Source organism: Urocampus carinirostris, chromosome 6 (genome assembly GCF_059441175.1).
Source record: "Urocampus carinirostris isolate Australia breed hairy pipefish chromosome 6, RoL_Ucar_1.0, whole genome shotgun sequence".
In the NCBI taxonomy this organism is placed as follows: Eukaryota; Metazoa; Chordata; class Actinopteri; order Syngnathiformes; family Syngnathidae; genus Urocampus; species Urocampus carinirostris.
In genome coordinates, this window is record NC_142354.1 from 22,663,521 (window position 1) to 22,689,047 (window position 25,527).

A 25,527-nucleotide genomic window follows, 5' to 3' on the forward strand; every position below is an offset into this window, starting at 1 on the left:
TTTAATTTCAATCTTGAATGGTCAGATTATTTAAATACATGTGACATAAACAACCGACGCAGCTGAAAAAAAAAAGTAGTTGGCGCCAGGTGTGCGCATGGCTAGTAATGTAGAAATGGATGTGAATTAGCATATTTATTCATGTATAAAGCGTATTTCTATTTGTCTAAAAAATAACTTACAAGTGTGGCTGCGTGTTATGCTCGAGGTTTTACTGTAGTGTACAGAATTACTGTAGTTGTGCAATGATTGATCAGTGGGAAAATATCGCTGACTACAATTGTAAAACATTGGATGCAACGGGAATCGAACACAGTGAGAGCATCAAACCCTAACCACTAGACCAGAGGTCTCACATGTGGTGCTCACAGGAATCCTTATCCTTAGAGGGCATAAGGATAGCTGAGGTGCCATGGACCTGTTCTGAAAATAGCTCACCAGTGCAGTGTCATTGTGATTTTCTAGTAAATTGATTTATTTAGTGGTGACAGTGTCCATTTAACCCTATTTCCAATAATTAACCTGGTAATAACATAGTAACAACATAGAAAATATGATAAGCAGCTGTTTTAGAAATACATATCAAATGGGGTGCCCTTTGTGCTGATTGGTAACAAAATCCAGCTCTCGGCTTGAAAAAAGTTAGAGACCCCTGCATACGCCACCAGTGATATAGATGACATACAAAAAGGCAATACATTATTTTTACTCACAGTACTAGAGATAATTGTTAAAGAATGGAGAAAGACATCCTGAAACATATACCGCATTATATTATGGCCGCATAGGTAAGATCTTGGGCCCAGGCCTAAGGCCGGGCTTAAAATATCAATCAAAAGTCGGAGCATGCAGTTACTTTTACTCTTCTGTGTAGGGGTAAAAGACACATGACTTCCTCCTTCCACCTCCCTCACATCCGACGTCATTTCTGCTTCTTGCTAATAGCTTACAAGCTTTCTATCTGCTTTTTGGCCGAGTCTTTCACGACTTGCATCTTGTAATCTTCAGAATTAGATTTTCTTTTTAGTGCCATTTTGTTCAGTTTCACTCTCGTTTGCTGCACATCACCGAGATGCGCACTTGGGCCCCAAACCGTTCATTTAGGTGCTGCACTTGCAGTGCACACTTGATTTGAGGGACTCGGCCCCAAGTAAACCCCAAGCTGCGCAGTTCGGCCGAAACGCACAGTTCGGCAGTGCAGTACGCACAGTCGGAGTAAAGCTTCGGGTTTATTTCGGGCTTGCTTATCGAATCAAGTTAATCTGTCGTGTTCGGATTTATATACCTGCGACTCGGGTCGGTTCGGGCTGAATTTTTTTAGGCCTGAGCTTACCTCTACCACATTATAGACAAAATAATACAGAATTTAATTTTTACAGCTTTTCAAGCATGCGTATTTTAAATCCAGTGCGGCTCTTTCAAAGACAAAATTGATTTCTGTTCTTAAATGTGAGCATACAGCACACTGTAGTCCAGAATTGACAGAAAATGCTATATTTCCATTGGATACTAGGCAGGGTAGAAGCTCACCTTTTCTGCAACAAGTTTCTCCACCTCCTCGTGATGTTCGCTGGTGGCCTTGCGCAAAGCTTGCTGGGCTTCCATTTGCGATGCATTTAGCGTCTGAGTTAAAACGTGTTTTTCTCTTTCAGCTTGGGCCCGTGTGCTCTCTACTTCAGAACGGGCGAAACGAAGCTCGGCTGGAAGGATGAAAAATGATAGGATAAATATATACCGAAGAAGATTAATACTGTATGTCAAGTTTATTTGGGTATTAATACTCCCACCACCTGACCTCAACCCCAACTCCTGCCTTTCTGAAATAAAATCATGTTTCAATAAAACTGAACTAATCCGCTTTGGCACCAAAACCCCCCTCTTTAAGTTGACTCCTTATCATTTTCTGTTGACAATTCCACAGTATTTCCCTCTGCTCTGGCCAAGAATCTGGGTGTCATCCTAGACAGTACGCTCTCCTTTAGCTCTGACACAAATGACATCTCCCAGTCAGCTTACTATTACCTGCACTCCATCAAACGTCTTCACCCCTCCATGACCCCCTACACCACTGCCATCCTTATCCATAGCCTTGTCACTTCACGCCTTGACTCTCTACGGTCTACCTCAAAAGTCACTCCATAAACTTCAGCTGGTCCATAACTCTGCAGCACGCATCATCATAAAACCCCCTTTGCCATCATCATAAAACCCCCTTTGCCATCACATCACCCCTGTCCTTCAGAATCTCAACTGGCTCCCAATCAACAATGTAATCAACTACAAAATATTGCCCTACACCTACATGGCCATTCATAACCTTGCCCCTCCCTACTTCTCCGTCCTCCTTCACATTGCCACGCCATCCCACACCCTCATATCATCCTCCTCCCACCATCTCACTATACCCGTGCCCGTCTCAGCTCCATGGGTAGCAGAGCTTTCAGTCGCTCTGCCCCCTAGCTTTGGAACTCATTGCCACCTGACCTCGAGGATTCCGCCACCCTGTTTACCTTCAAATCCGGACTCAAAACTCACCTCTTCAGACTTGCTTTTTCTTGATCACGTGCCTCACATACTACCCCCTTTTAACTCTAATGTGTTTTTATTTGCTAAGTATCACTTGCTTGTTTTATTCTCGTTTTATTGCTGTTTGGTACTCTGTGTACAGCGACCTTGGGTGTCCTGAAAGGCGTTTTGAAGTAGAAAGTATTATTATCAATATCACGTTATAGGAGTCACTATAAATACAAACACAAGTTTGAAATGTCATTTATTTGTTTTCTAATTTCCCGTTGTGGGGTACAGTGCTGTTTTCTTGTTTTGAATTTGAATAGACAAAAAAGGATTACAGATAGACACTTATAATCTTCAGCTTCAGCTTACTTCTTTGGAAACAGGTTTACGTATTGTATAATTGAATTGTACAGCAGTTTTTGTGCAAATGGTTTGTTATTTCTTTTTGTTAATTAATGATTAAAGTTGTTTCATCTTGTATTGTTCCCAAAAATAAAGACACAATCAAACAGCATTTAAAATGCATAATATCTTAAACTTTTATATAATAAAAGCAGCATATGTATCAATAGGACCAACTTTTCTTTACATTTGAGCAGTCATGGCACCCTCTATTGGCTAGTTAATTAATAGAGTTGAATTTTATATCACTATGTTTTGGCCACCTCTGTGTTAAGACCTACGTTAATTGCAACGCTAATACAATATGATGAATATATTTTTCGGATAATACTCACAGAATACACAACAGAGAAAATTTCAAAATGATCTTAGTAAACAGTTGTTAGCCCAAAAGCCTTTTGTTCCTAATCATAGAGCCACAGCCATCAAGACCGATACCAGTAAAGATAGCCCCACAAGTACCAATACCTGGGAATATGGCTTGTTATCAGTTGGATGCCAATATTTTACAATCCCTAATTTAAACACCTAAAACAAAATATTGTATCGTATGTAACGGTTTCTTTTTTGTTAGTTCATTATCCAAATCATCACTCAATTGAGTTATTTGAATTTTTTTTAATCTTTCAACGTCAAATGCATCTGCGGTTTAATGTGGGGAATAATAATGTGATTTAAATGGCAGCTGATACTCGCATTGGCACCGTGCGAGTACTGATACCTTAAAGCAGGGGTCGGGAACCTATGGCTCGCGAGCCATATATGGCTCTTTCAACGAGTATCTGTGGCTCAGAGACAGATTTGATTGCATGCAAAATTTCTCCATCTTGTCCAAAACTTGATTGGTCTATCCTATTAAGTTACACGCAAAGCCAAACCGAAGCTTACTGGTTAACGATTACTTCGCAGTATATATATGGCACGTTTTTCACTACAATTTACAGTCAAGGTGTCACACAAAAAATGGGGAAAAAAAAAACTCGTTTTAGCTGTACAACGCTAAAGAATCCTTTATATAAAAGTTCACTATGTAATCTGTGTTCAGTGTTCAGATACCTTATGATGAATCCACAGAACTGTAAATACGCCAAAACACCGGAAGATAACTTAGTCATTTGATTGGGTGAGTGGGAGGGATGGGTGGAGCTATGCAAAAAGTACAAGCACTCCTTCCCATCTCTCGCCAAAGGTAAGCACATAAGGCTCCCTATTCTCAGAATGTTGTGACGTTTTTACAAAATAAATGCTTGCATCTGGTTTTGAAACCAATATTTATATTAAAAAAGGGGTCAAAAGGAGTTTAACCGATCTTGAGTCATTGCAAGAAAGAGACAAGTTTAAAGTGGTATGTTTGTTGATTTTGGGACAGGGGCTCTGGCATTATTCTCTTTTCATAATTTTTATCAAATCATCAAAAATAAATGTGCTGAAGACTAAGCTTTTGTCTGGGGCGCGGGTTTAGCAATTTAGTAAATTTGTCTCATAATATATGGTGTGGCTCTTTCCCAAAATAAAATTAATATTTTTTGCTTTTATGGCTCTTTGAGTCAAAAAGGTTCCCGACCCCTGCCTTAAAGTAAGGCTGGTATCGGTGCTTGCCCATCTCTAATCAAAATTTAACGATGAAAAACGTATTAGAACCTGAGCCCATCATCAAAAATCGAATGGATCTGCCATATTAATGCAATCACCTGTGGTTGTATCACTGCGCACTCGAAGGTTTCGGTTGTCCGTTTCAAGCTGTTCCCTGCGAGACTCCGCCTGAGCAAGTTGATGTTGCGTCTCAAACAGGGCCGTCTCCAGAGATTCGCGTTCGGATCTGCGTGCAGTAATATTTTCATTTTAAGGCAAGGCGAAGACGTAAAATGATGGAGGACCAAAGAATGTATAATTACCTACAATATATGCCATATCGATAAATAAACGCATGAGTAAATCACGTAATGCCTATTTAGAGACGATCCCCTACTTACAACCATTCGACTTACGATAAACGGTAGATACGAACATTTTTTTCGGGATGTTGAAAAATATCCGGACATTGCTGTAAGTTAGATTTTCTATTGTGTGCACCTTTTTCGGAGAACAGGACATTACTGTAGTGCTTCGTTCTGCCGCTACCGGCATATGGTGGCGCTGTGAGAGGTCACCCAGCATTGACCCCGAAGAAGAAATCTGGCTTCTACTTCCTAGTTCATGTACAAACATTCTATAATGTATCTCCAGCGTGCTAAGAACTTTGACATTTTTCTTGTTTAATATCTTGCGCATCCATTCAGTATGGTTGGTGTAAAGTGTAAAGAAGAGGCGAGCTGTTTTTTTTTTTTTTTAAATGAAAGTGGAATAAGAAAGCTTGAAAGCTTGATGCGGTTGAGAAAATGGTCGGATCGCTTTTTTTCGGCCACTTTCTACCACGGAGAAGGGGGTCGCCTAACTCTTGAAGCTCATCTTCCAAAAGTAAATTAAACTTTGCTTTATTTACCTTTATAGAGCATAGTATTTTTTGAAATGTGTATTTTTTAGTACAAAACAATACAGGTTACTTATACAAGCCCTAAACATACTTATATAAACCTTAAACATACAAATTATAGCACTGAAGCAATTAACGAACACAATCAACTTACGATCGTCCTGAACCTATCTTGTTTGTAAGTTAGGCAGCACGTGTAGTTAATGTTGTGAATTTTGTTGTGTATGTTGCCTCATATTCTCTCGTATGTCTCATCATGCATCTTGTCATGTTTTGTGTGTTTTGTTGTGTATTGTGGTGTGTATTTTGACGTGTATTATGTTTCTCAAATGAAGAGGCAGCCCTAAGCTTTTGACCTATTGGTTGATAAAAAGCTCAGCCCGTTTGACCACCCACCCCCAAATTTTGTCGTGACAAAATACACAAAAAAATATACAATCCAATACAAAACAAAATACATAACGCATGACTCTATACATACAAAGATACTGTAAATAAAGGACAAAATAAATGACAAAATACAGAACAAAAATACAAATAATACAAAAATTCTGAAAAGACAAAATAAACAATTAAATGAATTGATATGCATTTAAATAATATATTTAAAGGGTTCCTACAGCTTTTTCAAGACGTCTTCAATGCCTCTTGTATCAAATTTAAGACCAAGTCAACAAAAAAAACACAGACAATTGAAACAAATAAACCAAAAATTACCACATAGAGGCAATTAAAAAACATTTTTTTTTTAATTTTTAAATCACATTTTGGTCCATTTGAAAACTTTCCCTCCAAAAACATAACTCTCTCCAAAGTTTTAGACATAGAAAACCATAAATAAGAAGGATGTTTACAGTACATCATTGATCCTCAAAACTGGCAGATAAATACTAATTCCATGGAACTCCTTTGCTGCGTTCATGAAGCATTTGTCATGAATCGTGAAAAAATTACTTTTTTACTAAATCTTTTTAGTTCAAACAAATGTAAATTGTATGTGTTCAAACATTCTACAGAGGCACCATAGAGAGTATCCTGACCAGCTGTATCTCTGTGTGGTGTGGAGGCTGCAGCGCTACCGACTGGGGTAGTGTGAGGAGGGTAACGAGGACAGCAGAGAAAATAATCGGGACTACACTTCCCTCCATTCAGGACATTGGCCAGAAGCGCTGCCTATCCCATGCTAGGAACATTATCGGGGACCCCTCTCACCCCCATCATGGACTGTTCACTCTACTAGCCTCTGGGAAGAGGTACTGCAGTGTGCGGTGCAGGACCACCAGGTTCCGCAGTAGTCTAGTCCCCCTGGCCATTAGACTGTTAAATGGTCAATCTAACATATAGTTAACCTAAATCTAAACGGCTGCTAATCTGACTTTTTGCACTACTGGCAGTTTTTTTTTATAGCTTGCCACTCCTTGCACATTGCTCTCTGCACTATTGTAATTACAGCGTTATTGTTACAGTGTTAATGTTACTGTGTACCTGACTTGTTAACCTGAATGCCCATTTTGCACATCTGTTTAGCTACTCCTCTTGCACTATCGGCACTATGGTAAAATACTATACGTAGCCATAATACAATACAACTTTTACTTATATCTGTACATTCGAGGAAACTGTGCGGGTCAGATGTATCGACATTTCGTTCTGTATACACGTGTACTAGAATGACAATAAAGTAGATCAGAATCTGAATCTGAATCTGAATTTAGGACTTTTGAAAGTGGGATTTAAGACATATTAATGCCTATTGGGGCCTTATTTTTTAGAATAAGAATTAAATGTTTTTTAAGATATTTCAAGGATTCACATGAAACCCTGATTTAGGTCCAACGTGATTATTTAGTAGGATCGGTCCTCCATAGAAAAAGACCCGTTGACTGTCGACACAAACCTGAAGTTGGACAGCTCTTCCGAGAGCGCGCTGTTCTCCCTCTCGGATGCCGTCAGCTGGACGAGAAGAGCGGCTTTGTCTCGGGCTAGTTCTGCACGACCACGCCCGACTTCCTCCAAGGCCACTTCATTCCGCTGACCTTCTCCTCTGGCCAGACTTAATTCAGAACCCAAAGAGGTCACCTCGTTACAGAGCTGACAAAAAAGGACAAGATAAAAAGATGGTTGTCACCTTTTTTTTTTTACACTAGAAAAAAAATTGAGATGTGGATTGTTCTCTCTGAACCTGGACAAATGTTGTATACCACTGAGAGAGTCCGTAAAAAATGTAGGTGTCCTAATAATCGGTCCATCCATTATCTGCACCGCTTATCCTCGGTAGGGTCGCGGGGGTGCTGGAGCCCATCCCAGGCATCTTCGGGCAGTGGGCAGAGGACACCCTGAACTGGTTGCCAGCCAGTCGCAGGGCACACAGAGACAGACAACTCACTCGCTCATTCATACCTAGGGACAATTTGAACCGGCCTATTAACCTGAGATGCATTTTTTTGGAATGTGGGAGGAAACCGGAGTGCCCGGAGGAAACCCACGCAAGCACGCGGACAACATGCAAACTCTGCACAGGAAGGCTGGTAGCTGGATTTGAACCCATGACCTAAGAACTCTGCCGCGGACACACTAACCACTTGTTTGTTACTTCTCGTCTTGATTATTCTAAGGGCAGGGGTCTCCAAAGTGGTGCCCCCTGAGGACAGCTGAGGTGCCCACAGACCTGTTCTGAAAATAGCTCACCAAAGCTGGGTCATTGTGATTTTCTTTCATGAACTAGAACAGGATCAGGACCCAAACGCGTGACGTATCTCACACCAGCCTTTTATTTTACGGAAAATGGGGAGTCATGCACGTTAGGCAGCAGTCTGGCGTGAAATGATTGGAAGCCAGAGGCCGACGAGATCAATACCAATTGCCCGAGTAGATATCTTTTTTTCTCTCACTTCTTTCTTTCTCTTTTTCTTTATTCTCTTTCTCTCAGTCTTTTTTTCCTCTATTCCTTCTACATCCAATAATTAATCTATATTGTATTCTTTTTGCTTTATTATTGTATTGTTCTCAGCTCAGGGATGCTGCTGGAAATGTGAATTTCCCTCCGGGGATGAATAAAGTATCTATCTATCTATCTATCTATCTATCTATCTATCTATCTATCTATCTATCTAATCTGGTAACAACCTAGTAAGCAGTCCAAGATAAGTTGATATTTCAGAAAATCAAACCAAACTAGTTGCCCTGTTCGCTAATAAGTAGCAAAAAGTAGCTTTGAACATGAAAAAAATTGGAGACCCCTACTGTGATGTATAGCTGACTGGTCTCCTGATGTCCAGTATCAAAAGTTAGCAGCTGGTTCGGAATGCAGCAGCAAGGCTTTTGACCAGGACAAGAAAGTATGATCATAAGACCCAGATTTTAGCCAATTTGCACTGGCTCCCTGTCTATTTAAGATGCAAATTTAATGTTCTGTAGTAACCTACAAAGGTTTGCATGGTCTCGCCCCCTCTTATCGTTCTGATTTAATCGTGCCCTATGTTTCTGGTTGTAGCCTCTGCTCAGAAAATGCAGATCTGTGATATTTTGTGATATTGAAGCACACCTGGCGCTAACCGCACCCTTTGCGCCGAGTATCAAACTTATTTGATCTTTTTGGCGCTCAGTCACCAAATTCTTCAAGTGTGTAGGTAGCGAGAAAAACTGCAATTTGACGCATGCTCTCTCAATACGAAACCTATCTTGGACCGGAGTTTCCTTTATCCTCAAGGAAGTGAATAATCTGTTGAAGAAATGAAAATTCCGACTGATTTTAATGAACTGGATTGTTTGGCTCAGCTAAAAAAAGAGCTGTCTCCTGAACGGCTTTTCAGGTTGTTTTTCTTGTTTAATCATTTTTTAAGCAAATGTTATATATTATTATTAATGACTTAAAAGGCGAAATAAAGCAATATTAACACTCAAATGGCAAAACTGAAAAAAACAAGCATAAATTAAAATATTTATGAATCTACAAGGAAAAATGATAAAATAGAAAACAATTTTAACCTTTTGTATACTCAACAAATTTAAAGCCAACACCACAGAATCCCTGATTTTTTGGACCAATCACAAGTGAAAAAAGACTTGAAGGGAACCGGCTCTTCATTAGTGGGTAGCCAGCACCAAGAGCCAACTCATAGAGCCATTTCAGTCGCAAATGAAAGGAGTATGTTGACATCAGCACTGTCAAATGTCACATTTTTCGCGACCGAGCCCTCATTTGCATTTTCTTTCGGCGCCCTGTAAATACCGTATTCCTAATCGCTATCTAACTATATGTCAGTCGCTATTTTGAATGGTAACATGATCCGAAAAAACGCAACGTAAACAACTTGGGGAGATAGAGAGGAAAACTGCGCCGTTGAAATCCGCGTGAGGTGTGTGGTGGCTAAAAGGCGTCGACGTCATATTCCGCACGCGGTGGGCGCTAGGTGTGCGCGGGGCTTAAGAGCCAAGAAGAACACGCAGGCGAAAGAACCCTGGTGGGCTCCCGGTGTTGTGGAATGCTCTGCCCTCAGAGATAAGATTTGCAACCTCATTGAAAGTTTTTAAATCGAGACTTAAGACACACTTATATTTAATAGCTTCTATTTGATGTTGACCTTATATTATAGTTTTCTTTGTCCTTTCATGCTGTCTGGCTGGTGGCTAAACGGGGGAGAACGACACACCGGCATCAGACAGCGGACTAGCACCTGGACCTGAGGCATCAGCATTGCCCGGCTAACTGATATGGGAAACTGCGCTGTTCGGGCCTTAGATGTGTTGCAAAATTATGTTTACTGTTGATGTTGACTGCGTTTTGTATATTGGTACCCATGCAACAGCCATTGAAGCCTTGTCCTCCTACCTCAAGAGTAACCATTTCTCAAAGTTTCTTAATTTTCCCCATGCTGATGTTTTTGGGTTTTCCTTCCCTTCATGCTTGTTTCAGATCAGGAGATGTTGTAACTGACCTGTGCAGTTCTTTGGGACTTTTTGTGATTAATACAAATAAATGTGACCCGACTAACAGACGCCACCTTGATAATTGACAGTTTATCACTATGACAGATTGCAGATAGCAATTGTACCTGTGTGACTTTCTCCTGCAGCTTAAGTCTATCAGCTCTGAGACTCTGAAGCTCTGCCTCCATTCCCACACGGGACAGCTCGGTATCCTGCAGGGACTGGCGCAGAGTGATGCGGACGGAGTCGAGTTCCATTCGGTCCTGCTCCAACCGGACCAACTCATCTCTGATGGTCAGCTTCTCCTGCTCGGCCTCGCGCTTCTGAGCGTGCAGCAGGGACTTCTCGTCTTCAAGCTAATTACAGAGTAGATCATTAACACTTGGGAATCGGATACAAGAAAAATAAAAAATGGTGTTATATATTGAGGTGTCAATTAAACAAATTATTGAAGAAGCTTTACAGAATTTGGAACTCTTTGACTCGCTTCCGCCATCTCCTGGATTGTGTCATCATTGCAGCCTCTGTCAGCTCGTTCATGATGCGTGTGGGAGTACGTGCATTTCTAAGACGCACTTTAATAAGCTCTTCTTTTTCTTATCTTACTTGGAGTTTGGGTTGGCATTTAAACGCAACTTGAAAATGGCCTCTTACAACTTTCAACGTTTTCATACTCTAGTAAAAAATGGGAAAAAATAAAGGTGAGGACGAGCGTGACGTCACTCTCCAGCCCTCCCCCACCCTCCATTCCTTATACCCAATGTGTTCCGCCCCGAACAGCAAGATAATAGCACATAGACGTGGTGGATATTAAAGCATAAGGGCTCGCGAACTCAGTTGGACATTGTTAATACACACTAGATAGAGAAAATATTGAACTTTCAACTTTTTAGGACAACTCAAACGACGCAGCCCTCCTTCAAGGTTTTTAAGAACAATGAACAGCGGGGAAAATGCAATTAATGACAACTGTTTTTGACAGTACAATCTACCTGAAGAATGTAAGTGTTAAGGTCGGTTTTATCTTGGGACAGCGCCTCATTCATGTTGCTCATTTTGGCCAAAGAATCCCTGAGCGCCGCTTCCTCAGACTGGAGCTTATTGACCAGCAGAGAGAGTTCTGCGTTGCTGCTCTCAGCCTGGAAGAAAGAAACAATAGCATCAGAATCGGGGTCACAACATTTCCGCAAAACGACCCATCGTGCACATACCCGGGCGAGCGCTTCAGAAAGTTGGCCTCGTTCCTTTTCGAGCAGCTGCCTGGCAACTTCCGCTTGCTGGAGAGTTTCTCTCACAGAAGAAAGCTCGCCGCGCTGGGCCGACGTTCGGCTTTCACTTAGGTCTAACTGCTTCTGACTGAAAGTATGACATTCACAAAAAAGAGAAGACTGTGAATGGATTATGACCAATGTTGGGAATAACGCTGTCATAAATAACGCCGCTACCTAACAGCATTAGTTTTTCAGTGATGGGGTCCTCTAACTCATTACATTTTCCGCCGTAACAACGGCATTACCGTTACTGACGGTCAAAAGTGGTGCGTTACTTTGGCTGCAGAATGCCAACGCTGCTGTGGTTGGATAGCAATTCCGAATACAGACACTGCCCTACTTACGAACGAGATTGTTTGTAAGTTGAATTTGTTTTTTTAAGTTGCTTCAGTGCTATATTTTGTATGTTTAAGTTTTATATAAGTATGTTTAAGGATTGTCTAAGTAACCTGTGTTATTAAAAATAAACGTTTAATAAAATAGTATGCTCTATAAAGATAAATAAAGTTACGTTTAACTTACGTTTGGAAGATGCGCTTCAAGAGGTCCTCTACCGTGGTAAAAAGTGGCCCGAATAAAAGCGTTCCGACCATTTTCTCAACCGCATCAAGCTTTCTTATTGCATTTTCATTTCAAAAGAAACAGCTTGCCATTTATTTACACCTACCATATTGAATGGATGTACGAGATATCAAACAATAAAAACGTCAAAGTTCTTTGCGCTCTGGCAATACAGTATAGAATGTTTACACACAAACTAGGAAGTAGAAGCCGGATTTCTTCTTTGGGGTGGATCCTGGGTGACCTCTGACAGCGCCACATGCCAGTAGCGGCGGAAATAAGCACTACAGTAATGTCCTGATATGTCCAGTAATATGTCCAGTAATGTCCAGTAATACTCTGAAAAAGGTGCACAAAATACAAAATCCAACCTACAGCAATGTCCCGATATTTTTTGACATCTCGAAAATGTTTTTCGTATCTACCGTTTTACATAAGTCGAATGCTCCTAAGTAGGGGAGCGTCTATACAGTATTTACTAATGCACCAATAGAAATGGTAAATGAGGACTGAGTTGCAACCTAATCATGCTGTTCGCGAACAGAACAGCCTTATGAGCTGCCTCTTGGAAGTGGGAGCCGGCTACCCACCAATTGAGAGCCAGTTCCTATCAAGACGCTATTTTTCTCTTGTGATTGGTCAAAATGTTTTTTTCAGTGTTTTTGTGCTGTGTACTTTGAATTTGTTAAGTTTTTCTTTGAAGATTTATAAATATTTTAAATTTGTTTCCTGAGTTTTTCCTGTATTTTCCCCTTCTTAAGACACTCATAATAATACATAATGAATTCAGGGTAATATATGGATTAAACAGCAACAACCTGAAGGGCCAGTTGGGACCCAAAAGACCTGGCTCTTTTAGTAAGTCATGCTAAAAAGCCAGTTCTCCAAAAAGAGCCGGAATTCTCATCTCTACAACGCAGCATTCGAGTTAGATTGAATTTATTAAACTCAATTTACGTTGTTTACTGCTGTTATTCATTTTATTATCTTGTCTACTATTTTTTGTTGCACTTCAAGTGTAGGAAAAATCTGTTTCCGGTGAGGTAGAATAAACCTTTCAAGGATCGATAACACAACTACCTATCTGTTTCTCTCTATTCAACTGACTTGAATACTGCACAGAAAATGTCTAATTATTTGACATTGGCTCAACAGTTTCCCCACTTATTATTGATCTGTGCATTGTCTGTTAATGGCTTTGCATCTATTGCAACCAGGTCTTCCTGGAAGGGGGATTACCTCATGTGTGGGCCTTTTACAAGGTTTCTTAAATTTCCTCATGTTGAAGTTTTTGATTTGCCCTCATGTAGGTCTTGGGATATTGTGATCTGTAGTCTGTATAGCCATTTGAGACCTCTTGTGATTAAGGGCTATAAAAATTAACATGACTTAACTTGACATACAACAACTTTTTTTTAAGTGATGGAAAAAGTTACTTTCCCTGGTGATTAGTTATTTTACTATAGAGTAACTCAGTTACTTATTTAAAGAAGTAGTGAGTAACTACAACTAATTACTTTTTTAAAGTAACGTGCCCAACACTGGTTATCACGCTATTTGCCAACCCCTACACTGCATGTAGGTCTCTAAAAAAAGACTTATGCATTAGATAAGAGAGCAAATGAAGAATGAACCAGACCCCTGAGTGACTTGTCAGTCAGTGAATGTGTGCCAACTAGCTACAACTTTGTGGGATTAGCGCGAGTGCAGGTGACGTTGACTCACTTCGGATTAGCCTACTTACATCCTGTGAACTTCAGCCTTGGCCCGGTCCCTTTCCTGAAAAGCAGCCTCCTTGTCCTCCCTCTGGTGGTCTTTCTCCCTCTGTGTGGACGCCAGCAGCAGCTGCAGCTTGTCACAGTCTATCTGCAGAGTCTGAGTGTTGCTCTGAGCTGCCTTTGCACTTTTCTCCCATTTCTCTTTTTCACTGCATTGGTGAGAAAACATTGCAATCTTTAATGTAAAGAAAAATGAAATACCTGACAGTAGAGGTAAGACCAAACCTGAATAATTCAGCCCGACCCGACCCGAGTCGCGGGTATATAAACCCGAACCCGCCCGATTAACTTGATTTGATAAACAAGCCCGAAATAAATCCGAAGCTTTAATTTGCCGCCAAAGTAAACATACTCCGGCCGTGCCTACTTCAGCTCTGAACTGTACGTTTCGGATGAACTGCGCATCTTGGGGTTTGCTTGGAGCCAAGTCCCTCAAATCAAGTGTGCACTGCAAGTGCAGCGCCGAAATGAACGGTTTTGCGCTGAAGTGGGCATCTTGGCGACATGCAGCGAACAAGAGTGAAACATTACAAAATGGCACCGAAAACAAAATCGAATCCTGTAGATTACAAGCTGCAAATAGTAAAAGATTTGTCCAAAAAGGACAACGCTTTTAAAGCTCGTTAGCTATTGGCAAGAAGCAGAAATGACGTCTGACGTGAGGGAGGTGGAAGAAGGAAGCCCCGCGTCTTTTACCCCAACACAGAAGAAGAAAATTTCTTTGGCTTTAATGATTTGGAGTTAAACTGATGGTTTGGTGACCATTTATTTACCTAAATAATGACTTGAGTAAAAGTAAGTGCATGCTGCGTAGATCCTCCACAAAAAAAGAAGAAAAAAAGAAAATTGGCATAAGAGAGAGAAGCCGAAATTTTGACCCGAGTTCGGACCTTTACAAACGTATACCTGGCTAACGTGTCCCTCTCTTGTCGGAGGCGGTCCTTTTCCCGCTGCCCGACGTCTTTGTCCCTCTGGACAGCGTCTCGCTCCCTCTGCAGAGTTAGATTTCGTTGATCCGATTCTCTTCTGGCCGAGTCGGCCTCGGCTAGCTGCTTTCGTAATTGCTGAATGGAGGACTGGGAAGACAGCAAGCGCCCTCGGGTATCCTGTCAACAAAAGTGTGATTTAAAGCTATCTAGAGGTTTGGAATTTTTGAAAGATAATTTGGTAACTTTTCTTGGATATAACACAGCACAAAAATTGTGTGCGTCTGAGTAATTGACAGGCAAAACTCTATCAAAAATGTACATAAAGGATGTGTAAAGTCATGCTTTTGTAACTAGGCGCACCTATACATGACATTTTTTTGCATTTGTAATCCTTCCACTATCCTAACAATGATTTCTATAAAAGTAAGGGCAATTTAATTGCAAAATAACATTTCATTGCAAGAATACTGAACTGATGCATGAAGCATGCATGAACTTTGCAAGAACTTTTTGTTTCCGGTGACGTAATAACATGATTTTAGTCACCATAGCAATCACATTCCTGCCGATGTGCACAAAACTTCACCCTCTCTTCCCCTGACAACGACGAAGCAACTTCATTTTTTTTTTTTGCAAAAAAGGTGTGTCCTTGTCCATACATTCTCTTTTCTCACTACACTGCTACTCGGGGTCCACCTACACACTCAATTGCTGGATACAGGTAGAAAAATTAGGAAGTGGGGGATTCCTTGATGTGTGGACAAAAATCTGATGAAAGCCACTCCTGATATTCAGAAATAAATCTTTCCCAGTGGCTTGATACTTCCTGATAACCTTTGCCAAAAATTTTAGTTTTTAAAAGGAAAAAAAAACATGTGATTACATTTTGGCACTAAGGAACAATGCTTCTGAACAAATGTTTTTATATGTTTTCGGCACTGAATTAATTAAATGTAGAGGGAAAAAGTAGCATGGTATGGTATACATGTGTGCCCAATGTTTTAGCCAGAGTGTCACCTGCAGCTGTAGTGTCTTATGCACAACCGCTGAGCGTAGTGCAGAGAGGGCAGCCTCCGAAGGAGCCGACAGCTTGTTCAACCTAGAGGGCGACGACGACCCGCGTGGAGGACCTGCAGGGGACGCGCTGTGGATGAAAGCCAGCAGAGGGGCAGAAGAGTTGTCCTGATCTGCTTCTGATGATTCTGCATCTGTCAACACCGTCTGCAAACAAAAATACAATAGCTTGAGCTTGGAGAAAATTATGAAAATGATAATATGCCAGATTTACCTGAGCGATGTCACGCAGCGTTTCCAACAGCGTCTCAGTATGTGCTTTCATCAGTTGCAGGTCACTCCCGTCATTACTGCTTTGCTCCTGGAGACAAAATATTTAAAGAAATATATAAATACAGATGTATGAGAACAATAATACTTGTATCCAGATAAAGTACCATATTTTCCTGACTATAAGGCATACCCCCAAACTCCCGATCGGCCAGATATCTGAAAGAGCACCTTATACTCCAGTGCGCATTACATCCGGGAAAATGCGGTGAATACAATTGAAAATGCTTAGTTCCAATTATGACACAAAGACACCTTCCTACTGCGCGCTTTGATTATCACAGGTTCACTGCCTCGTGGATTTTCATCGTGCATTCTGATTGGCGCAACAGATGCGGATGTTCTCTATCGCCAACAAAGTTCGACCACCCCGAAATCCTTATTTTAACAAATATTTTTAATTAAAAAAAAACAGAAGTTGAAGCTATTTTTAATTAAAAATTAAGTATATTTAAATAAATAATAAACTATTTAGATAGTCTGCAATTTGCCATTACAGATTATTTTATAACACTAATCTTATTATAAATTATAATATACAGATATTTCTCCTTTGAAATAATGTTTAATGAAAATACTTGTAATAAGTAAGATTTGCGAAACTATCAGTCAATTTCACAAGATAAACAAAATTTTTGCAGTACACGCCCAAAACCTTATTGCGATGCGGAAATGGATTAACTTTTTAATCAGATATAAGCATCTGTAGTACTATAGTGATTATTGACCTACATCAAGCATCCTGGACAGAAGAACGATTTCTCTCTCTTTCTCTTCAAATTTCCCCTTCATCCTTTCCCCCTCCCGCACCGAATCGGACAACCTGTTGATTCATTCACAAAAACAAAAAAATCAGGTCATTGAATCATCGAAATAAGCGTTTCGCTTTTGCAGCCTCTGACCTGAGGTTGAGTTCGCTTCTCTCCGCATCCGTTCTGGCCTGAAGATTCATCATCTCGGACACTTTATCCCTCAGTTGCTGCTCCAGCTGGACCCTTAGAGCCTTCTCGCGCTCCAGGGCCAATGCAGAGCCCCCTTCTCTGGTGTTCAGTGTGACGCAAAGACCCGTGCAGGACAACTGAGCAGAGTGTGATGCCTGAGCCAGCTCATTGCGCATGTCCGATAGGTCTCTGTGAGGTATTGATAAGTCTTTATTTTAGTAGACACTTTAAACAAGGAGAGAAGACATCAATGCATTTTGAATTTGCAAGGAGAACAGGGGAGGACTGTAAAAGAAACCCTCATAATGCCGAATTCCAAATCTTTTCCAAAAGCCCTCCCTTGAGCTATTCTTTTTAAACAATTTTCTAGGATACCGCTCTAAAGGCTGTGGAAATCAAAGAACAGCAACATCATTGGTTGATAGTGAGAATGATATATTTATTCAATTATTCATTCATTATCTGCACCGCTTATCCTCAGTAGGGTCACGGGGTGCTGGAACCCATCCCAGCTATCTTCGGGCAGTGGGCATTGGACACCCTAAACTGGTTGCCAACCAGACGCAGAGTACACAGAGACAGACAAGCACTCACCCATTCACTCCTAGGGACAATCCGAACCAGCCAATTAACCTGACATGTATGTTTTTGGAATGTGCGAGGAAACCTACGCAAGCACGGGGAGAACATGCAAATTTCACACAGGAAGGTTCGATTTCATGACCTCAGAACTGTGCTGCATACGCACTAACCACTGTGCTGCCATGCTGCCAACAACGATCCAAATAGCACATAATAGTTAAAATAACAAACAAAGGGAGGTATAATAGTCAAAACTATCAACTGGAATCCTATGCAATCTCCTTTGCAGGTGTCCATTACTGAAAACAGAATAGATTTACCAGGTATTTACATCTGTAATCAATGAGTTAGTATTTCAATCCATCGAGTGAGGAATTTGAAAACATATGACATCGAGTATTCATTGTCTTGTATGCTTTTTGTCAATATTTTGTCATTGTTTGAACTGCCAAACATTGAAAAGTATATTTAGAAATGGATGGACAATTTTCATACTGGAACATTTTCTTAGTAGCATTTAAAAGTGCTATTTTCATTTGAAAGTGTTTCTTAGACAATGTTAACACTTTGCTATGACTAGAACACTGAACCCGGCTATAACACTATTAACAGTGTGGCCCCTCTATGCGCATCCCTAATTTTTGATTAAAATCAGGATAAAAAAAATTCCCAGCTCAAACTAATCATTGTTAATGATAAACGTTTTTTTTAATTAAGTGCGCCCATGATTAAAATAATTTATTTACAGCAAAAACTATGAACAACAGACCAACATAACATTTAAAATGTATATGTTAAATGTCCTTCGTGGTCACATTCCTCATCAGATACACAGAAGACTTGTTTCCCTCGTCGTGCTTTTTTGCCTTTATATCTTTTAGGACGACTTTCTGTTTTCTCCATACGGCAACATTCATGTCTGGTACTGCGTATAAAAATACTGTGATGAGATAAAATCGAATGCCTTTTCGTCTGTCATCTATTTCACTTGGTAGCCTAGTGTTTAGGATTTTGCGGGCTGATCCCATCCACTCATGGTTCAAAGATGTTAGGTGATAGACCTTACAAAATCACACTCTGCTACGTGTGATGGGAACAAGTTATTCATAGACTGATCAATAGTATGTCCTCCGACTTAGATCTATTCATCAACATACCTTTCGGTGGCGTTCTTCAGTTCACATACGTGCCGACGGAAACCGACCACCTGACGCCACAGAGCTAGCAGCCGGCTGTGCTCGCTGCTAAAGTAACTATGGAAAGACTGAGGGGAGAAACGAAAATATTTACAAAATGGAACAAAAACGACCAAATAAACATGCTTGGAAAGAGCATCCTGGCGGCACCTCTTCCTCTCTCCTCCAGTCGGATTCCTTCTGTTCCAGTTCTTCTCGGGCTTTGGTCCAGTCTACGGTGAGTCTGCGGATGTCCTGACTGAGAGCTTCATTGGCCAAAGCGGCTTGCTCAAGCTGCTCCCTCAGCATGGCGTTCACCGCCGACAGACTGCTGCTCCTGAAAATAAAAAATGCTCAACATTGGTTAAAAATGGAAAAGAACACCTTAGGGTTTGTGTTTTGAATACCAACCGTTGCTGTTCTTCTTCAAGACGGATTAAAGCGTCCTCCAGGTTGCTGCTGGATTCGTCCGGAGAGCGACCATTAGAAGTCTCGCTGGAGTCCTGATCGGGAAAACATGGTTTTGATTTTGCTTTCACCCGCATTACTGATGATTTTTATTTGTTATTAATATTGGACGCCTGCAAAGAAGATTGCATAGGTTGCCAGGTCGTAACTTTGACTATCACGTCTCACAGTTCTTTATTTTGACTATTATACACCGTTTGTATCTCGAAAGTCAAAATCGGCTAATCGTATTGCTGTTCTTTCCCTTCAAAAGCCTTTAGAGCGGATCTTCTTTAGCAAAAACAAACAGACTCAGAGACAGTTTCTTCCCCACAGCCATTACCACCCTAAACAGACACCGCACAAAAAAACTGAAAACTGTTGCAAAAAACTACCTCACACGATTGTAAAATGGTACTCACGTACATGCTGTCTGCACTATATTTGTTCACTGCTCAAAACAGACACCGCACAAAAAAACTGAAAACTTGTGCCAACACTACCTCATACGAATATAATGGTACTAATGTCTATGTTCTTGCACATGTCGACTGCACTACGTTTACTGCTCACCTTGCACAATGTCTAACCATTTCCTTTTTTCTGCACTATGTTGTCTATGTTTGCACCAATGCATATGCTGACTATTTTTTGCACTATGATGACTTTGCACCAAATGCAATATTGCACAACCCTTACGATACCAACGGTATCACGACAACACTGTAACATCCCACATGCCGACATTTCTTGTGTAAATACCATGTAAATTATAACTATAGCCTTATCCCCCTTGTTTTATAACCTTATCTTCTCTGTTCCTTTATCTTCTTGGCTCATACCTCACTGTGAATGTGTAAAACTGGAGTGTCATGCCCAATTTCGTTGTCACAATATGTTAACCCATTTTGTAACAATGACAATAGAGGTATATTCTATTCTATTCTATCTTGGAAAATTTATAAAAATAAAGTAGTCAGGAGAGGACCGTTAGAACGGATTTAAAAATTTTGCATTTTGAGGGTTTTTCTGTGCAGTCTTCTGCGGATCCGACTGTAAGTTCAAAATCCATTGATGTCTTCTCTCCTTTACTATAAATATATCAACAATGGAATTTTGTGTATATTTAACCCTAATTACCATCATCTAATAGAATACAAAAATATTTTTTGTACATTTTGTATAATATGCTTTATTTTGATTACATTAGGGTTGATATGAGGTGCTATAACTAATTGACTATCAAAATAATTTTTCTAGAAGTGGTTAATTGTCTTTGTAGGGACAGTGTGTATTATTCAGGGACTCCTAGTGGTAAAAAAATGATCTTATTTTATTAAACAAATATATTGATTTAAATAATAAGTAAAAATACATGAGGGATCATTTAAACATGCAATTTGTAAAATACTTCAAGGTCGAGAAATGTGTATTTATTTTACACAACACCTTAGGGGAGTTTGACAGGGTTGGTCGCCAATTTGCTGTTAAGGGTACCCAAAACGTTCCGTCAGTTGCAATGCAATATCAATATGATATTTTATTGTTTCGAGATATGATACGTGAATGTATGCCACAATCAGCAATATTTATACATTTTTGTTTTCTTTAGAAACCATTACAGAAAACTGAAACTCAACATACCTCAAGTGCAAATAATATACAATATGCTTAAAAAGCAGCCCCTTGTGTTGAGATGAACATATAATTTTTATTTTTATTTATTTATTTTTTTTCTCTGTATTTCTGCAGCTTTCCTTTGTGGTGTTTGTAATGATGCGATGTTAAGAAGAAAAAAAGTCATACTTTTATAAAAACAGTGATGCTACAACTTCATAACGAGATCCGATACACTTATTTGCATTGATTAAGGTGCTTAGAGGCTCATAAAATGCGCAGCATGATGAATCGATAAGGTATTTAGTGGCTAAGGCATTTAATAATCCGTTTTAATCAATGTTATCGCTTAGTTGTTGCAGCCCTGTTTGATTTAATATTTATTTGCCTGTCCCCTAAAAAATGAACAGAGGTTTATTTATGGTTATATTGTCTCAACAAACCGAGCACTGTGCCTAATTGGTTTTATTTACTTTTTGTAGGAATCCACAGCACATCACATGAGATATCTATTTTTCAATGTACCCATTTTCTTTTGTTTATTATCATTTGCTACATAATCAAATCAAATTCATGCCAAATTTAAAAAAAATGTATAATTACTCGATTTTTCGACTTAAAAGGTTTCAATTGTCCGTGACTAGTAGAATATTCAAATCATCAGTAGCTGCAGCCCGAGTGTACAGTCCTTTCCTGATCACTGCCAATACGTACTTACACTCAGTCTGGGTTTCTCAAACTCGGATGACTTCTGCTGCAACATCTGCTCCAGATCTCCACACCTCTTCTTGTATTGAAGCACCTGAATTTGCATCGCATTAATCAGTAACGCTTGCATAAACACAGCACATTGAGAAGGTGCAGCTTCTAGATACAAACCTTGGCCTGCAACTTCTGCACGAGCTGTGCTTGCCTCTGCTGCCCTTCCTGGTATGCAGTGAGTTTTCTCTTGTAGGTGGCCTGTTCTTCGTCCAGCCGCCGGCGCAAATCCACATTCTGCTGAGCCAGGCTGCGAGAGTCTGGGGAGTCGTGGTCGCTGTCCCCTGAATCGAAACGGAGTGTCTGCTCCAGCTGTGCACAGAGAGGGAGAAATGAGAAACAAATACATCTGTACAAAATCAAGCACAAATTGACTCATGTAATCGGTCTCAATACCGAATTCATACCAATCAGGACTCAACAATCCCAAACTTTCTTTAAAGACACAGACACATAAATATTGAGATTGTATTTGTTGCCCCCTGGGAGCACCAAAGTAGCCCGTGGGCTGCTTCTGAAAATACCTCACCAGTGATGGATCATTGAGATTATCTACTAAATTTGATTTCTAACAGACATGATGTGTTAGTGGTTGACTTAAGTTCTAATATTTCCAACCTGGTAATAACATAGTAACTACACAATAACTTGTCATTTCAGAAATGTACAGGGAGTTCCAAAAGTCTCTGGCACAATTTGACATTGAATATCTCTGAAGCTATTAAAGGTAAGTTGGAAAACAAGGATTGGTGGTATTCCTACCAGACAATTCTGCCTGATGTGGCCCCTCCAGCGCCCTCAGAATGTTTGGGCCCAACTGGGTCATCAGCTGGAGACCAACGGTCACTGATATTTCGCTCCTTTAAGCCCAGGACAGCTATCAATGGCGGAGCAATGACTAGAAATTCTCCCTGCCAACCCCGCTGATGCCCTATGTGTTGCTTAAAGGCCCCTAGCTCCAATCTGTCATGATTGCTGATTGAGGGCACCTGTGACTGCCCAATTGGCGCCAACAGCCCTGAGCGCTGATTGGTTCAGAGACTCTTTTTAAACCCCCGGCTTCTAAGAGGAAGCCGTCAGACCGTTTGCGAACCTATGCTCCCAGCTAGGCAAGCTCATACCTTCAGACATTCTCCTGCCCTGTTTTCTCCTGCGTGATACCTGTTGCCGACCTGTTTCTGGGCCAGTTTCTGCCCTGATCTGCCATACCGACTACCGACCTGTTTTGCCCTGTTGCCTGCCTGATACCTGTTGCCGACCTCTTTTCTGAACTCGATACCGCCATTGCTCTCCCGTCCCGGCTAGTGACCAGTATCCGTGTTGCCTACGATTATCCTGGCTCGACGCGGAAGTGCCACTTCCGCGCTCCAGCCACCTGCTACCCGTGTCCGTCTATCATCGGATCGTGGACGCAAGCAATGCTCTCTCTCTTTATCAATAAAACTGAGTAAATGAACGCTACTGGGTCCTGTCTCTGTTTCTGGCTTGTGACACTATCCTTCCCCTGCAGCCTCAGCCAAAACCTGCCTCTTTCTGCCTCTTCCACCAGCTCCTTTGTGGCTCTTCTGGTAAATTCACAAAACATGTAAACTTAATTTTTACATGAAATGTACAAAAATGTTTAATGTCACACATCAAGCAGATAGTCAAATTCTTGCCAAAATCCTAGCATTGCATTGTCAATGGTTCCAACTGCTTGTTATTCGTGCTTTCAACTCATCCATGTCTTTTGGAATAGGGGTCATATAGACCAATCCTTTCACAAATCTCCCAAAAAAGAAACCGCATGGTGTGAGATCTGGGTGGCCAGGACATGAGGTAATGTTCACTCTACTAAGACCGTCCAACACATTCGTCTGGAAGTGTTGTGTTCAGAAACTGTACAACCCTAAGGATCCAGTGTGATGGTGCCCCATCCTACTGGAAAATTAAGTCAACAGACTCTGTCGCACTTACTATATGCATGTCGAGGTACGTCTCACCATTGACTGCTGTAGCAAATATGAATGGTCCATAGACAGCACAAACACCACAAAACATGGTTACCTATGGGTAATCTGACTGATGTTTAAAAAGTTCATACGGGTTCTGGGTACACCAATTGTAAGTGTACTACTGCTTTTTAACTTTACCATTTATGTGCAAAATGGCCTCACTGCTAAAAATAAGCCGATTGTCATTTTATATTGCATTGCAATACAAGTCAAAACGAGATGGTTTATCAGTGTCCTTAAACTGTTGGACTTACTGTAGCTTGTAAGGCGTCACGTGCTGTCGTCTTCTTAAGACAGAGATATAGAATTGTGGTAGAACATTGAAGTTCCCTACTGGCTCTTCTGATCGATTTACGTTGTCTCAGCTGGAAAACAATTGCAACTTGTCCAATCACATTCTCTGAGGTTGAGAGGCATCTCGTTCCTTTAGCTGGGCATAAGCGCCCCTCCGTTGTGAATTATTCAAGCCATCACACTATGGACTTCCTCTCTATGTGGAGCCTTTCGGAATTCTCAGCATAATGCAAAATGAACAACAGTCCATGCAAATTCAAGCAAACAAAACGCCTTTTCTGGTTGAGTGAACACCATTACTGTGTCGAAAAGGAAAAAGAAAAAATCAATAGCCCAAAAAAAACCTTATTATGATTTTGCTTTAAATTGGCACAATTTTCTTCATCTTTCTACCATTCATTCAGGGACTTCAAATGTGCCCAAGACCTTTGGAACATGGTAGCCCTTCATGCCAATCAGTAACACAATCAAAAATGTCACAGAATCATGCCCACCCGCTCACCTCGAAATCAATGTAAGTAAAACCAAAAAGTATAGTTACACTCCTGTTACTAATGTACCAAAGCATTGTTCAACCCATCCTCCTGCACTGCATCCATGTGTTTATTTACTATTCTCTATGTTATGAACCAGACCAAACTCACAAATATCACATACAAAGCAGCAAAAATCAGCGTCCTACCCACACCCGACCACTCAGACTTAAATAACAGGTCCTTCATCCGGCTGACAAACACAATAGTCCATGATATCACTCACCCATTACAGCAATACAGTATTTCATCCAGCTACTGTCAGGGCGCAGATACAGAACAATAAATACAATTTAGAACGGCATGCCTAGGGAAAAGCCTGATTCCCTCTGCTATTACCTTTCTAAACAACAGGCCCTGCTGACCCATCGAATCAGTCTGCCCTTGTCGTCCCACTATCGTATAGGTTTGTCATTCTGCTTTTTTTTCAATATGATGTCTTTTGTTTTTGCCAGTACAGTCAGTGGAAGTGAATATCCTTAAGGAGACCAAATAGTTTAATCAAAACCTTATTGTAAAACAGACACTGTACGGTAGTGGATATTGGTATCAGCCCATCACCTGTAAAGATCATTTATGATAGGGTTGGTATAAGAAAAACCATACCAATACCTGGTATCAGAACTTGCCAATCCCTTACATACACTTCCCATCAAAGCAAATTTAGCATTGTGACCCGTGCAATCATATTTTAGCAATGATTAAGGGAATGCTCTCATTGTTGATATTTAACTCAAAGCTCGCCGCTGAGCCCCTTCTACCAAGAGACCCTCATGGAAACGACTTCGAGCCCCCTGTTGACTGTTGTCCATGGCAACAGATGTCATAGCAACCGTGCACTTCACTTCATTCCGCGTGCCATCACCTGGGAGACCACTAAATCTCAGACAAAGAAAGACCACCACCCAAAAAAAAAACCTGAACAATGCCCTGCAGAGAATGTTATTTTCACACATTAAAGATAGGGAGTCGCTGATTGACATC

General features: G+C 40.6%; 1 protein-coding gene across 1 annotated transcript in view; it reads right to left on the bottom strand.

Annotated features, from left to right (window-relative positions):
- Positions 1–25,527, bottom strand: part of crocc (ciliary rootlet coiled-coil, rootletin) — a 51,437-nt gene that overhangs the window by 23,643 nt on the left and 2,267 nt on the right. The window contains exons 4-20 of the mRNA XM_088338323.1: positions 21,843–22,034; positions 21,682–21,765; positions 19,311–19,402; positions 19,071–19,236; positions 18,882–18,988; positions 17,104–17,331; positions 16,934–17,024; positions 16,146–16,232; positions 15,875–16,078; positions 14,835–15,034; positions 13,895–14,077; positions 11,530–11,674; positions 11,311–11,457; positions 10,444–10,674; positions 7,287–7,480; positions 4,608–4,735; positions 1,531–1,700 (exon numbers count right to left, since the gene is read on the bottom strand). Coding sequence (XP_088194449.1) covers positions 1,531–1,700; positions 4,608–4,735; positions 7,287–7,480; positions 10,444–10,674; positions 11,311–11,457; positions 11,530–11,674; positions 13,895–14,077; positions 14,835–15,034; positions 15,875–16,078; positions 16,146–16,232; positions 16,934–17,024; positions 17,104–17,331; positions 18,882–18,988; positions 19,071–19,236; positions 19,311–19,402; positions 21,682–21,765; positions 21,843–22,034 — 2,649 coding nt within the window. The remainder of the gene's footprint in view (positions 1–1,530; positions 1,701–4,607; positions 4,736–7,286; positions 7,481–10,443; positions 10,675–11,310; positions 11,458–11,529; positions 11,675–13,894; positions 14,078–14,834; positions 15,035–15,874; positions 16,079–16,145; positions 16,233–16,933; positions 17,025–17,103; positions 17,332–18,881; positions 18,989–19,070; positions 19,237–19,310; positions 19,403–21,681; positions 21,766–21,842; positions 22,035–25,527) is intronic.